This window comes from Bemisia tabaci, unplaced genomic scaffold (genome assembly GCF_918797505.1).
Source record: "Bemisia tabaci unplaced genomic scaffold, PGI_BMITA_v3".
NCBI classification, from domain to species: domain Eukaryota; kingdom Metazoa; phylum Arthropoda; class Insecta; order Hemiptera; family Aleyrodidae; genus Bemisia; species Bemisia tabaci.
Window position 1 is genome coordinate 94,446 of NW_027311741.1, and position 16,433 is coordinate 110,878.

A 16,433-nucleotide genomic window follows, 5' to 3' on the forward strand; every position below is an offset into this window, starting at 1 on the left:
CATTTGACATCCATGTTCTAAGACACATTTTGTTTGCCGTACCAATCGTTAGCAATGTGAGATAGAGCACAACATTCTTGTTTTGCTTGAATGTTACTGAGTATTTATGGACCTATTTTATTTCAACGATTATAAACCAATCTGGTAACGCTATTATAGCATCAGATGCATGACATCCAGACCGATCTTTAAAGATGGATCCGACCAAGTCCCAAAACAGGTCTCAGAAGGAAAATAAAGGGAGAAAGTGAGTTCGTTACATTATTTTCATTATAAATATTAGACAACAGTCTTTTTCTGTTTATAAGAGTTCTGTATACTAATAAATTTAATCCAGAACGAGATGATAGGAAATTTCAAGATTATTAACGAAACTGAGAGGCGCTTTTGAATTCCGACCTCATTTTCCTCTACTGCTCTCTCATTGGTCATAATAAAAAAGAAACGAAATCATTATTATTCTGGTAACCAGTAGCAATTACTGTTAAACTTACATAAAATTGTCTGCCTTCTGCTTTCAAGTTTTGAGCTTATATTTGAATACAGTGTACTGAAGTGTCAGGAGTTGTCAAGGACTCATTACAGCTGAAAATGATTTCTGAGTTCATTGAAATGACATTGACTAATTATAACAATTTGAACTGATCAAAGAAATTTTCATTTGATTCATTGCTATAAAAGAAAGAGCCGATTGTGAGAATTAAAATTTTAAGAATCACACAACCTATAAAGGTTCACAGAAATCATACATTTTTATGACAAGAAGATTAGTACAGATGTCATCTTCCAGCTCTGGAAGGAATTTTGCATCTGATACCTTGAAAATTTTAGGTGGAAGTATAATAGAAGAATAAAAAAACAAAACAAAAAAACAGGAATTTCAGTAATATTAAATTAACAGCAAATTAAGTGGCTAAAGAGAAAATAAGGAACAGAAAAAAACAAAATACAGAAGAAAAACGGCAGAACTTACATTTTTTTAACGAGAGTTATTCCTAAATTTCTTCTTTGACTCGGGATGCTCCGTTTTCACCTGATTTGGATTCTGAAAAAGGAGGAAACTCACATTAGAAACCGGACTATAATAATTTTAAATTATTATTGTTTACTCATGAAGGATTTAAGTCAGATTGTAGTGGTCAGAATAGAAAAGGACCCACAAATATTATCAATGAGAAGCGGAAATTTTGAAACACCGCAATGGAGATACGCGGTTCTGCACTTAAGCCATCGATATATTTGGACAGATTGGACTAGAGTCAGCATGACTTAATCAAACATTGCTCAAATTTCTCTGATGTTTTAGTTTCTAACGAGAAAACTAGGCAACATTTAGATTCGAAATTTTGTGAATAAATTATTTGTAATGTAAGGGAAGCTCTTGGAAAGTTTCAATGCATTATGTTGTTATGTCTTTTTGTAGGGAAATAGAACATGTGTGGATACTAGGCAATGGAAAAAAAAGTCTGATTTCGGTCAAAAACCTCCATTTCTAAAATTACTTTGAACTGCTCTTTATGAATTCAATTCGTTGAAAAGCTATGTTGATGTTAACATTTTTAGATTCATTTAAGAAAATGAGGAGAGAATTTTTTGGATGCAAAATGAAGATTATGGAATCATTTTTATGTAACCAGTTAAAAGCCTGACAAAATATTCAACAGAGGACCTAGAACTGTGCAAATTTTGCCGCACATATGACAGTTTATCAGTTTCAAGTAAGGTTATCAAGATCACACAAAGGTCTCATTTATCGACTTAATATATCATTGATTCCTGAACAAATGAACCCGACTACATCTAAGTGCTGTAAAATTTCCATCCGCTGATTGCATTTTTACTGGGAAATATTCCGGAGTTGCTGACTGAAAATTCAATTGGTTTATCTTCCAAATACAAACAAAAATCAAACTACACTGTCGTATTTATGTTAAAAATGGATCATTTTTTTTTTTTTTTTTTTTTACTATTCAAATAGCCCTCAAGGGCTAATCCAACGCTTTAAGTCCTATCCCCCCTCCGTCCCTACTGAACCAGTCCCAGGCAACCATTGTTTGAGACCATCAAACTCGGGTCGCCTGGCCGGGAATCGAACCCGGGACCTCCCGATCATAGAGCAAGCGCTACAACCACTACACCATAGGAGGCCGACAATTTATGTCAATGTTGCAAGCTTCAAAATCAATTATATTCCTTCATCTGGGAAACAAATATATACATTTCTGTCTGTTTGCAGTTAAAAAAAAAAAATAAATATATATGCATGAAGGGGCCGAGAGAGAAGTCTATTAGAGAGGGGTGGCAGTGATGATAAAAATAGATTTGCTGCCTTATGGTTTTGAAATGATGAACATTATCTAGTTGACAAAACATGCTGTTACGTAAAACTGAGGTGATGAGTAGCTTCCTGGGTTAATGTAGTAAGTGAATATAATTTTTTAAAAAAAATATCTAGCAAGAATTTTAAGCAGTAGCATAAATGATAAAATGAGTTAGCGATTAGTTCCATCCTGTTCAGCTTCAGCATGCAATGCAAAGTGTGAAATTTTTGAGGCGCACTTGCAGGCAAGAGCAATTTCTTGAATTTTTCCTTGAAGATTTTCCTTGAAATAAAGTTGGTTTTAGGTTGACGGATGCCTATGATATGATAGGTGTTGATTCACTGCCAGAAATTAATTGGAAAAAAAAACAACGTAAATTGCTGAAACCTAAAAATTGATTTTGGCTTTTTGAAAAGTTTTAATTTTACCCGCAGCTTTCCAGAAATTTCCTGATTATAATGAGCATGTAAAAATGATCCTAAAATTAACTTTCAGAATAGCTCAACTTCAGAAAATTACATAATTATTTTAAGATAAAGGATTGACCACAATTCGATTGTAAATTGAAGGTTAAGAATAAATTCAATTTTTAAATTGTGTCGATATTGAAGGTTATAGAAAGGAGTTGAAAAACAATTTTTTCTCGAGGAGCGATTCTATCATAGAAAAAAATCAGTGAACTTCGGCATACAGTTTTTGCATTGGTGATATTCAAAGATTATTTAAGAGACTATCAAAACAAAAACCTTTTTAGGTTTCAACATTAATTCCATTTTAGACTTTCAAACAGACGGAGAATATAAAAAAGGTATGTACAATAGAGGTCACTGAATACAACATAATTAGAGTAATATCAAGTGTGATAAGCAAGATAAGGGCTCAAAGGTAAAAAACAAAATCCAGTGCATTCCATCAATTATAAAATCTCTCTTTGAAACATAACTTCCAAATCTTAGAATTTGGACGTGATGTTAAGATCATAACTTAGAATTAATTAGCATTGATTCGTTGGTGCAAGGTTAACCTGTCAGTTGGAACAGTTTGCATATGCTTTCTCACACTAGAATTACTCAATAGAAGAGGATGGGGAGGGGGGGGGGAGCAGAAAACAGTGCATTGTGCCAAGATGACGACGAATTGATGGTATTATTCGTAAAGTAAATCCTACTTCAGCTAAATTAAATGGATCTAATGGCAAGTTACCGATTAAAACAATGTGATAGTGTTTTGTTGTCGATTAAACAAGTGCATTACCTAACGGTTCAGACTTTTTTAATTGAAAAGTGCAGACGCTATCTCAAGAGAAATATTTTTCTATAAAAAGACAAACCAAAAAATCTACACAGTTTGGCTAGTTTATGTGGAATTGAGAATGAACAAAAAACTTAGAGTGACTAAAACTGCAAAAAGAAAAAAAATATCCTCATGTGCAACAGCTAATATATTAAAGAAGAACAACAACTGATGCAACATGCAATTAGACAAGGAGCAAGAAAAAACTAAACCATGTTTCACAGTCATTCACAGGGTTGAAATTTAGAGGGATCTTCGCTTGACAAGGAACTGGGCGATTGTAATTCAACATAGAGAACTTTTCACCGTTCATTTGATATCAGAAAGATAGTCATTGCCGAGAAAAAAAATTAAAAAGTCTCATTATTTTTCTCCTTTTATAGGATAGGGGATGAACTGCTTTGACATGTTTCAATTTTTCACGGTTGGGACAAAGGAGATCGTAAATAGAAAAACAGAAAAAAAAGCGTTAAAGTTTCTGGTGTTCTACATTGCAGAGCCATGTTCTTAATTGCAAAAAAAGTTTAGCAAGATTTTAAATTTTTAATAGACACAAAAACAGGCTTAGTTCTCTCCAATTGGAAGCTATCTAACTGAACACTTGCCGAAGAACGATTTTGTCTTGTCAAAGTAGAAACTGACGGGAAAGACATGAAAACACACAAAAAAAAAAAACAAAGTTACATGATAAAAATACTCGATTTATAAAAAAAAGGAGCAAAATAAAAATTGAAAAGGCAATTGAGAGGCCCCAGGCTGCAGGTCACAGCCACCAGACTGAAAAAATCACCTAAGTTACAATACGAGATGTCTCTATCATTGCAAGGGCTAACATTTTATATGTTATTTGAGCAACAGGGTGCAGATCAGATTGATGCTTTTTTTTATCATTTTTATTTCTTGATGGTCCGAGTCAAAAATGGGAAAGTCTGAATTGAAAAGGGTAGAATTGATAGAAAGAAAACAACCATCTCTTGAATGAATGCTTGGTGCTGTGAGAGGAAAACTTAATGCCTTTTTGAGGTGCAATATTCTATTAGAGAAATACTTGCATAGCTTTGTATGTTCTTCTAATTTCCTCAGCGCAGACTGTTACTTATCTACGAGAACAAACACTGAGAACCACAATCTTCTTTCAGCACAACGCATGCTAACGCATTTTTACGTAAATGTTTGTTTCTATACCCCCATTTTTTTCAAAAGAAAAGACAAAAACAAAGTACTGCAACTTATAGTTTAAATTATTTTTTTCATTTAAAAAAAAGAATAGACAAACAACAGCACTTTGCCTACGATCTCCGATATAATTTTGCTTGTTTCATTTTTTTGGGCTTTTTAAAAACATTTTTGATGAACAAAGTCCATTCACAGTTTCCCTTTAAAGTTTTGTGGAAACTTCACACATAACAGCAGAAGGGGAGGAGGGACGCACTAAATGCATTTCTTTCTTTTCTACACTGTCATGCATACTGGTAAATTTTTCCTGAACTTGCTATCAGCAATAACTACCTCACCGAACAAATCTCTTCAAAACAAAATAGAACTTGTACCCAAAATTGAACTGAACTAGTACCCATAATTGAACCGAACTCAGACCTATTTTAATTTCCCCTGATAAAAGAAAACGTAAAATATGATGAAAAAAGGTTTATGTTTCCAAGGCAAATTTTTTCCTTCAAAACAAAATGCTTAAATGAAAAGAAGGAGAAAATAGATATTGGAAAGCGCTTTGGGTAACCTTGTAATTTCATTTCTTTAGTAAAGTAGTCGAAAAAAGTGTCTTTTGTATTCTCAACTTTTTCTCTTTTCAAAGATAATTAATAACTCCAGTACAAGTCAATATGAACAAATATCGAGCTCACAAGAAACTTGGGTCTTTGCAACTAAAAATAGCTTATGCTGGGATCGTCATCGAACTATCGTTCAATGGGTCTATAGCTTCATCATTCCTTGAAAATTCCTGGAAGTAAACCGAATATGACTACATAACCAATCATTGAAAGAAATAATGAGTGATAACGCAGAGCATAATTGGTGAAAATGTATGATCAGGACTCAATTGTGTAAATTCATATTAAAAATGTAGCTTTTAAGCTCAGCAACCTCATAGTTGCAATCACATATGTATACGCTTCTACCCACCCTACACAGGGCACAGAAGCAATATTCTTGAAATAATTACTTTTTATGGAAAAAGTAATTTTTTTTATTAACATTTCTTCAAGATTGCCAGAAAATCATTGCTAAGCTGTACAAATAAAATAGGGACTGCAAAAATATTTGTTCAATACTTGCTATGAATATAGCAAGGCAATACTGACAAAAAAGTCAAAAAAGTAATTACAAATGTGAAATGTAATGCTTGAAAAAAGAATAGCACCAACAGTAATTTTTCAAATTTAGAGCTACAATTTTGGTACAACATCAACCAGTAATATTGCTTTCTGTCTCATGAGTAATGTTGTTTTAACATTGATCAAATATTTCGTTCCAATGATGCAGGGTCATTGGAGATATTGAGGCAATGTTGAAACAATATTATTTCACTGGGTGGGTAGTCATTGATCTAACCTGACATTTTAGAAAATTAGTGAGCGAGTATTGGAAGTCGTTGAGAGGTATCTCCTCCAATGATGTAATTTTCAATGCGCAGGAACTTGGTCGAAAACAAATAAAGGAAAGCTCTGGCCTTGAAGAAAATTTGAATGATCCGATTTTGATGAAAAAAGGAGTTACAAAGCTAGAGTGATGATATGAGAGAATGGGTGATTTTTTTCATGTCTGGTGCCGATGCTGCGGGTCGACTCCTAGGGTGAAGGGACTCACCATACTCAAGGTCACCTGAGTCAGAGCTACTGGATGAAAAGCTGGAACTACTTGAGTCCGAGTCCGAAGAGCTAGAACTAGAGGCTGATATTCTTGGGTTTCCTGCTCCGTTAGTTTTTGAATCTATAACAATTAACTTGAGGTAAGTTCAGTCGCCAGAGAACAGCAAACCTAACTCTCGCCTTTTGCATATCTTAGACCAATCTTGTAGAAAATTTGATGATAATCTCTCCCCGTAGTCTGGCTGTTGTGTGAATTTCTTCTCTTTCAGAAATTTATTTTTGTCTAAAGAGGAGTACAGAAATGATATGATACAGGAAAAAATGAGGATGTGTAAATGGGCTATTGGTGATAGTGGCCATTACTTTCTATAGTGAGTGTAAAATTGTGTGGTTCCTTGAATATTTTTCAATTTTAAGTAATTCTTTCATAGTCTTAAACTTTCATTGAATGCAATCTACATTTTGCTTTCACAATTACTGACACATGATGCTGAGATAATATAGTAATTAATCATTTAGTTATGAAAATGGTAAATCTGAAGATCAGGCACAATTTTCTGTTGACAATTTGAATTTGAGTGATCCTTAACAAAAATGAACTGAGAATGTGATGGAAAATAAATTAAAATTTCAAACTATGCAAAAACATGAACGTGAGAAATACAAACCGGAAAATCAAATGCATTCTACAGAGCAATGAAACGAGCATACATTCCATGGAGAAACTTAAAGTAGGTCTATTTCACAACTAAGCTACCCCGGACGACACACAAAGGAGACTTTATTTTGTTCAAAAGAAATTCAGATCTAGGAACGATTACAAATGACAGAAACTAAATTTCCATGCAATTAACAATTTTACTTCTTCAAATCATAAAATCAGAGAAGGATAGGAATAAAAAGCTTCCAAAAAAAATAAAATAAATAAAGAACAGACAAAAAAGGGGGAAAAAACAAAAAAAACGAACGAACAAAGCCAAACAAAAACGAATTGAAAAGGAAACATTGCCATTGCTTTAAACTTATTTACAGAAATCAAAAAAGAAGACAGCACACTTTGGATCAAAAGTTTCACTCTCACTTTCATAAATGATAATTCAAGATATTGTTTTTTTGGTTTTGGATCTTATTCTAATACAAAATTAAGGATTTAGAGCCTTCCTTTACTCAGGTCTCATTAGCACACAATGTGTAAATGACTCACTTAGATGAGAAGAGGGATTAGGGCTTCATCATGTGGAAAGAGAGGGGGTAGGGGTGTCAGTCAAGCATCTTAACCCTTTCAAACATCGAGACATATAACCTTTTAATCCAACAGTGGGTACAAGTATAATATAGCAATTTAATTCCATGCATTTACTATCAAATTTACCTACAAAGTCTTGTCACTTTTCATGGACATCTCTTTTCGAAAAATAGAGAGAAATGTGTTGTACATGAACTACACCTAAGTAATGTCCCTTCTTACAGGTAAATATTAGCAAGTAAAAAAGACCCTCATTGTATCAAATCATGGTTGACACCCAAATGATAGAAGATTCTAAATTTAATATTTGAGGTAAACGCATCAGCTGACAACTGAATTATAATTGTAAAAGTTACAAAGAGTGTAAAAACAAGATAGAAAGTAGAAAGTACGAAGGATACAAAGTAGTCTAATATTTATGACAAAGAAAATCAAAGTTTGCTGGATAGCAAGGCAAAAAGAGTACATAAAAATACAAAAACTCCCAAAAATGTAAGCTAAAATTGTCATAATTAGTATGTAGATGGTGGGAGAAATTTAAGAAAAAGCACTGAAGCCAAGAGCAGCAACCAAAAGTAAACAAAGGAAAGAATGTAAGTGGACGAATCCACAGAATGAGGAACTATTAATTACAGAGGACTAAATTTTAGAAGTTTAGTGGTGAAAATGTGAGGTGAATACATATATAGAGGTTCAAGATTGGAAATCTGAATGGCCCGATTGATATATTTTGTGTTTCAGTTTTTCTTCTCAAGTTTATTGCGCTGAGACTAGAGCATAACAGCAAATTTTAAAACTAGTGCAGGATAAAAATGAATAATGAGAATATTTTTTTTAAAATTTCAAGAGGCAATGGCACCATAATTGACAAAAATGTCCATGTAGCCTTTGCATTTAGCTTAAAAGATGAGAAATCTAGTAATTTGACATTAAGTTGTACGCGATGTATATTCGTATAATTCAGACTAAAAAGGTTGGTGATTAATGAAGCGAGTTATATGCTTGATGATTTGAGACAAGGGATCGTTTGCTATGATCATCAAATTTTACATTGATGTTTGAGATTCATGGACGAGTGTCAAATGATCACAGCTGTCCTTATGCAAATTTTCTGTATCAATTTTAAAGAGGAATGACTCTCCAAAAAAACAAATGATAACGGTGATGTTATCTACTGCAAAAAACTGTACCATAACAGCTACTGGTGTAGATAAGTGCTTCATTGATGACTGACGTCATACACCATGGTTTGCAACAATTGATATCTTTGTTTAAAAATACATCAAATGGATTTTATTAGCACTTTTGGTGATATACGAGTTTTAGCCATCAAAACACAGTTATGTGATGAATGGAACTTCATCATTTAGAGTGACAGCAGGAAGTTTAAAAATGAACTTGACTAGCGTCAGTACTTCTTGGTATATTTTTTTTTCATTATATTTCTTGTCATTGATGAGTGACGGCTTTTGGCAGTGGGAATCAAAAGGTTTTTTTTTTAACTGGATGAGAAATTCAATTTTGGGCAAAGCATGAAAATTAGGATGCAGCTAGCAGGTTGGCAGATGTAAATGACACAGCTTTTCACGACATTGATGGGTACACTTTAGATATTGTTCTAATTTTTCATGGAGCAAAAAAGGACATATTTAGGCACAAAATTTTCCTATTTTACTCATTAAGAAAGGAAAAGTCTTCTACGTGGCAAGGAAAACTGCACCGGAAGCATAGGTAATAATATTTGAATTGATGAACGTTAAATTATAAATTGAAAATTGAAAACAGAATTGAATTTCATGTTTTTCTTTAACACAAAAATTAGTGTGAGTTAATAAATTCATGTGAAGAGCAAATCAGCAATCAGCGCAGATGAACGTACACTGCATCCAACTTGATATACTGATGAATTTTCACAGATATCGTGACCAAACCTTTCAAGTTAAGGTTATGCTCATCAACAAACAACAACGTTGTGTTAGACATTAAAGTTTCAATATCACAGTGCAATGAGAAGACTTAAAATTCTCCACACAAGAGGTCCTGAACCCATGGTTTTGCCCTGTTTTTTCAGATTGTGGAAATTGGAAAATCTCTAAGCGCCAGTTTGTCATAAACGAGACATTATTTGTGTCTCACTCAATAGGCAAGGGCAAAACAGACACTTAGAGATTAATGTTATCGGTAAAAAGGTAAAAACAATTTGGTCCGAAGTCAACTTTTCATTTTTTACATAGGAAGATATCAATAACTTTAGTAGGATAGTAGAAACCTGCACTGTCAGACGTCTATCCTTTCATTATATTTTGTTGGGTTTCTTTACCATAGTACTCAGATCACAGTCAATAGTGTATAGTCGATAGATTGATATCACTAGCCCTTCAGCCCTGCTCAGATAAGTTTGGTTGGCACAAGCAGCCGAAAAAGTCTCAATTTCATTATTTCATGGTCATTGAAAATCAGGACAGAACTTTATGAACGGAAAATGAAGAAATTTCTTTGAATAATTTACTGTTAATGACCGAAAAATTAAGGCTAGGTAAAACAAAAAGAATAAAAGACAAGCAAACGAACTAGTGTGCAAGCAACTGGACTAGAAGGCATTGGTGAAAGCTAATTCAACTCTACTGACAGTGCGATAAGGTGTCAATGTACCTTTCTTGGCAGTTTTCTTTGGACCTGAGTCTTGTGGTTTCTTATCTAATTTCTCCAAAATTTCTTTTGATTTCCCAGATAATTTTTTATCTACAGTAAACACAAAAATTCAAAGGTTTCCGGTTATTCCATCGAAATTGAATTATTGAAACCCCTTACAAAATAACTTGTAAAGCTACCTTGCATATAGATTGAAACCTTAGCAGAAACAAAATGATGAAATTTCATTTTGCGTAAGCCTGTGCTTGGAGAACGTGTCGAGTTCATTTTCGGAATACCATTTTTTGGGAGTGATTTTCAGTTTCAAGCTTAAAAAAGCGACACGTGATTTTCAGTTTCAAGCTCAAAAAAGCGACACGTGATTTTCAGTTTCAAGCTTAAAAAAGCAACACTATATTCTTTTATTCATTGACTATGAGTTGGTTGTTATGCCTGTAACAAGGGAATTTTAAACACAAAGATGATTCTAATGGAGAGCCATTAATGATCAAGCATTAACAGGGAAAAAATTTAAAGTATGTGACTAACAATAAGTATTTGATAGTCACATAAATGATAGAGCTCAAAATGTATAATTTTTTATTTAAAGGAAATAAGTAAAAGATATATGCATCATAAGTTTTTAAAATTGTTCGGTCTTCAACTTCCGAAAATAAGAAAGGTTAATGTTAATGCGAAGACAGTTGGGAAATGCCAAGAATGGAAAACAGTTATCTTTCCTGTATGGGATTATTTTTAGAAGTGAGTTCATTTGTAATAAGCAACATCCTATGCCAAAGGATTATCAGACACTTAATTTTTTTCAGGACAATTCTTCCATACTTCAACATTTTCTGACTTGGCAGACAGAGTTCAGAAGAATCATTCCCATCACTATGCAATAAATTCATAACCTGATTTCCTCCGTTTTTTTTTCAAAAACTCATAAGAAAAAAAATGGAAACTTCAAACAATCGAGATATGCACAAACCCTCCACAGATACAGTCACAAGGGCTCAAATGAGCGGTAAACTCAGAAAAAAAAAATCGACATAAATCCATTAATAAACTAGATACATAATATATGTTAAAGTGCTTTTAAAGCATTTTGTAATAGTCAGTTCCATCTTTTCTGTTCACAACTAAATTAGAACTTTTCGCATCGGTGTATTGAATTCAGTAAGGCAGAAGGTTTGAAAATTCTGACCACATATTTAATCACAATATGGCGTTTTCTGCATCACAGCAAAATTTCTGATTAGCTCCATGGAAAGTTATTTTTTTTAAAAATTATGAACAACCGGTGTCATCACTTGGGAACATTCGCCACAGATCCAAGTTTTATCTCGTCTTTGTTGTGCATAATTTACACATCGAGAATCAGCATCTCCTATACCCCTGAATCAATCCACTAAAAATTTCGAGGGAATATTGCAAAGTTACAGCTTGAAATTAAAGTAGGGACAAAAGTTTGCAACATTTTCTGTTAGCACAATTAAAATGTTTTCTCCTGGTAATTTTTCGGTTATTTTTGTTTCCATTGCAGAAACAACAAAATGGACAAAGATAAACGACAAAGACAAACTTTGAAGAAATATGATATGAGAAAAGATGAAAAATACCTAAAATAAGTTCAAGGTTGGTCTGTTTTAATTTAATACGGAGAAAAACCAGACAATCCCCATCATCACAATACATGGCACCAAATTACATGCAAGGACACTAATTGAAACAGATAGCTTCCATTGAAGGAAACTAAGAGCACAAGGGTACTTACAAAAAGACCTATTCGTATAGGAAAATTAACAGCAGATATTCTGCTTTAAAAATAAGCCAAAAAAGGCGACTCATTTTCAATAGTTACATCCAAATGATTTCCAAATATTTTAATTGCTCTAACATAAATCTGAGATAAACAAAATGCATTACCCTGGGTTATTATAAAATTTCAATTAAAGACAGTTCCCAAAAACATGTGAAAGGAGAAAAAAGAAGAAATGGACAGTTATAAATGAGTTCACCGTTGAGGCTGAATCAATTAGAGATTGTATTACTAAAACTTCAAGGTGGTAAATTCAAAGTATCTACTTAGAAAGTGAAAATATTTTAGAAATAAAATGTTTGCTGTCATTGGCAATGAGCAAAAATTTGAGGAGGATCCAAACAAAGATAATTGACGACTCATTCCATGCACAAAAGAACATAGGACCTAAAAATGTGACTGTCCACAAGAGAGGGGATCTTAATCCGCAGTGGTATTGTTTAGTAGAGCGATTTTTGTCAACTTCACAAAAGTTGGGCTGAAAAATCGGATTTTGATATTTCAATGGAAAACTCTCTCTAAAAGTTCTGACAAGTTTAGGGTTAGTTTGGTTTTTGTAATATTAGGAGGTATGAAGTTGCACTAAAATCCAGCAATTTTGCACCCTGAATGTCAAAGATTAAAAATTACATAGAATTTCCTTAAAATTACATTTTTTGAACTAGAAACTTCAAATCGCCATGATTCTGGTTCTAGATTTTACCTGTGGTTAGTGCTTTTATCCTAAAATGTTTTTAGAGCACTCTTCAATGCTTTGGAATCAATAGAGCAAGTCCAACTTATACGGACCAAGATTTCATCCCTAGTGGACTGCCACAAATGGAGAAAAGACACAAACTTTAAGTGATTGTAGAAAATTTTAAAGGACACTAGAGTAGATAATTTTCTTGACAGAAAAGAAAAAAACATTGAGATAGGAAAGTGTCATTTGAGTTGTAGTTCAAAACTAATCATACCCAGAAAAATTCAAAGGACATCTTATCTGGAAATATGAAAATAAACCCCTGTTGAATTATAATTTAGGAAGATCAGCATGTTTTAAAAGTTGTCTGCAAGTGAAATTCCTTTCCCAGAAAGCATGATTTTCACCAGACTAGCCACTTCAGCACATAAAACTTAGGTGTTCGATCACACTGAATATTGGCAGAGAAATCGCTGTATGGTAGTATTGCGCATTGTATAGACTAATGTACAGTTTCATTCTGGCATGTGATCAGTGTTTTCTCAAGCTTCATATCACATTTAAGCTAAGCAGATAGGACCGGGGGGGGGGGGGGGGAGAACCCAAATCGTATCAAGAGGCAAAAAGAGGCGTACATGATTTTCATGAGTTCAAAAGAAAGAAAAAATGGTCTGAAATAAGTTAAAAACTCAAGCTAAAAATACAGAGAGGATTTTAAAGTATTTAATAGCGTAAAAACTAACATGGGTCAGTCATTGACATTTAGTGAGTTCTTAAAATATGGAGATCAGAGGAGATCTTGGAAATAGAAAGACTACAGGACGTATCTTGTGTCTTAATACTCATTGATGAGCGCAGAGTAATTGAACTGATAAAAATTAAGCTGGGGATGTTGCTTTGAAAGTGAATAAGTGCTTTGAAACTAAGAATGATTGAAGAACAGAGCTGAAGATTTTGAACTTTTTTTAGGAGTTAAATGAGAGATGAACGGGGAAAACCCAAGCTAAAAAATAGTCAAAGGGGTACGTGCAAAACGGGCCATTTCACGCTCGTGTCGGATACCATTGAAACTTGCCCTATTCATTCATCTAAGAATACCCCATGTTTTCCCAAAGTTTCAAGTTCCCAAAAAATTTTGGGGGTAAGTGGCGGGGGGTCAAAGTTGAAAATCCGCTAAATTTTCGCGAATTTTTTACTAGAAACTACTAAATATATCGAAACGCGGTTTAAAAGAGCGTTTTCAGCGTGAAAAGAGCTTTCAGTAAATGTATAATATCATAGGGTTTAGTCGACTTAAACTCGAGCTATCGCCTCCGAAGCGCCGGAACGCTAAAAAATGACCCGCTTTTCTGTCAAATTCGGGCCGATCCCCAAAATACTCAATTTTTAATTTCTTTGAAAAACCGATATGTTGTTCCTGACTCTCTATGGCACCTATATGTCTGTACCGTATCCTGGGGAAATGTTTTGTTTGCTAGTTATAAGCGCGGAAAGGAGCGAAAGTCGGGAAAATCGGCTATTTTGAACTGCGCGCGTCGCATGGGTTAGAAGGAGAACGCCCCCTCCTGCTCAGTTCGGCGAATCACACTCCTCTGCCGACCTCGCATTGTTGCCGCATGTCTCCTGATCCGTCGCCGCGCGCAGTTCAAAATAGCCGATTTTCCTGACTTTCGCTCCTTTCCGCGCTTAGAACTCGCAAACAAAACATTTCCCCAGGATACGGTACAGACATATAGGTGCCATAGAGAGTCAGGAACAACATATCGGTTTTTCAAAGAAATTAAAAATTGAGTATTTTGGGGATTGGCCCGAACTTGACAAAAAAGCGGGTCATTTTTTAGCGTTCCGGCGCTTCGGAGGCGATAGCTCGAGTTTAAGTCGACTAAACCCTATGATATTATACATTTTCTGAAAGCTCTTTTCACGCTGAAAACGCTCGTTTAAACCGCGTTTCGAAATATTTAGTAGTTTTCTAGTAAAAAATTCGCGAAAATTTAGCGGAATTTCAAATTTGACCCCCCGCCATTTCCCCCCAAAATATTTTGGGGACTTGAAACTTTGGGTACACATGGGGCATTCTTAGATGAATGAATAGGGCAAGTTTCAATGGTATCCGACACAAGCGTGAAATGGCCCGTTTTGCACGTACCCCTTTAGGGATTCTTCGAGGCATAGGAGTTTCCAACAATTAGACGAAAATTGATAAATACTCCAGAGAAAAAATGAAAAAACCAAAAGCACAATCCAAATCTCAAGAGAAATCAATTTTGACTTACGTGGTTTTTTCCTTAAACAAAAGGCTACAGCATTTTCTAGGGCGCGCAATGTGGACGGTTTCAGGGTTTCAAAGTCTATTTCTATCTCGTCTGGATTTGAATCCCGTAGAGAGGGCTCTCTGGACTGGATTATTTGCACTACTCGACCAAGTTTATCACCTGAAAAATTTCGTGAAACAGATATGAAATATAATAAGATCCCAGCATTTTTCTTTCGGGGACTCATAAAATTAGGAACTTAAATTAAGAGTGAATATTTGCAGAAAAAACTAATTATTTTTAAAATTTAAATTTGTACTTGGTTATTTTTTAATACTTTAATGAGTTTTTCTTATTTGTGTCCTCTGAATTGTTCTTCTCAAACAAAAATAGGGGATGAAGAGCGCTCTTGCACTGTAGCTAGCAGTACACCAATAACAGCAACTTACTGCTGTTTTTGGTGTGAACAGGTGTTCAGGTAGAGTCCATTCAGCTTAATGGGCCTGTTGCAAACTTTTGCTAGAGCAAAACTAAGAGTTGTTTCCTGTAGATAATGCCTCAAAACTCACAATGAGCGCATCGGCAAAGTCTGAAATGCACTCATAACTTCACAATCTGCGTAAGATATTTGCGGTTTTTTGAGCTTCCCGCTTCGAAAACGATACTACGGTACAGGTGAACATTTTGTTAGAAGAGTCGTTCCATTGGCGACAATACTCATTATGGCCGACGCCAGTCCGCCAAAACACGTGTGATGGGACGAGATAACACCTGAACAGGATTAAACCATATAACAATCGGCGTGTTTACGTTCATATTTTCCTCGCCCGCCTTAATTGACCTTGAACTCTCCTTGAATTACGCGAGGAACTACACAAACGTCGGCCATGATGAATATTGCCGACGATGGAGCGACTCCTCTAACAAAATGTTCACCTGTGCAGTAGTATCGTTTTTGAAGCGGGAAGCTCAAAATAACGCAAATTTCTTGCGCAGATTGTGAATTTATGAGTGCATTTCAGACTTTGCCGATGCGCTCATCGTGATTTTTGAGGCATTATCTATAGGAAACAACGCTTCATTCTGCTCTAGCAAAAGTTTGCAACAGGCCCATTTGCTGTAAAAAGAGCAAATCTAGCAGCAGTTCTGTCAGTGGAGCCCCAGCGATACATTTTTAATGCACCTGCCTGGAACTGAACCTCCTTCAGTTTTGCGCCGATAAATATAAGTTTCATCATCAAACTCAGCGACGCTATGTGGAGCGAGTGCATGCCTCTAGGAACTTTGACACACTTGCTAGCTGGTACCTCTCTTCATTTTTGTCCCTAGCATTAAAAATTCTGATGGATCCTTTA

The 16,433-nt window shown here is 34.7% G+C and overlaps 1 protein-coding gene across 7 annotated transcripts in view; it reads right to left on the reverse strand.

The window, feature by feature from the left end:
• The window catches only part of LOC140225785 (bromodomain-containing protein 2-like), a 36,534-nt gene that overhangs the window by 6,662 nt on the left and 13,439 nt on the right, over positions 1-16,433 (reverse strand). The window contains exons 11-15 of one of the 7 annotated variants that reach the window (XM_072305705.1): positions 15,100-15,258; positions 10,341-10,430; positions 6,441-6,563; positions 4,220-4,251; positions 974-1,045 (exon numbers count right to left, since the gene is read on the reverse strand). In XM_072305705.1, the coding sequence (XP_072161806.1) occupies positions 980-1,045; positions 4,220-4,251; positions 6,441-6,563; positions 10,341-10,430; positions 15,100-15,258 (470 nt within the window). In that variant the 3' untranslated portion in view covers positions 974-979. The remainder of the gene's footprint in view (positions 1-973; positions 1,046-4,219; positions 4,252-6,440; positions 6,564-10,340; positions 10,431-15,099; positions 15,259-16,433) is intronic. The other 6 variants (XM_072305707.1, XM_072305708.1, XM_072305706.1 and 3 more) reach the window with 6 other exon arrangements.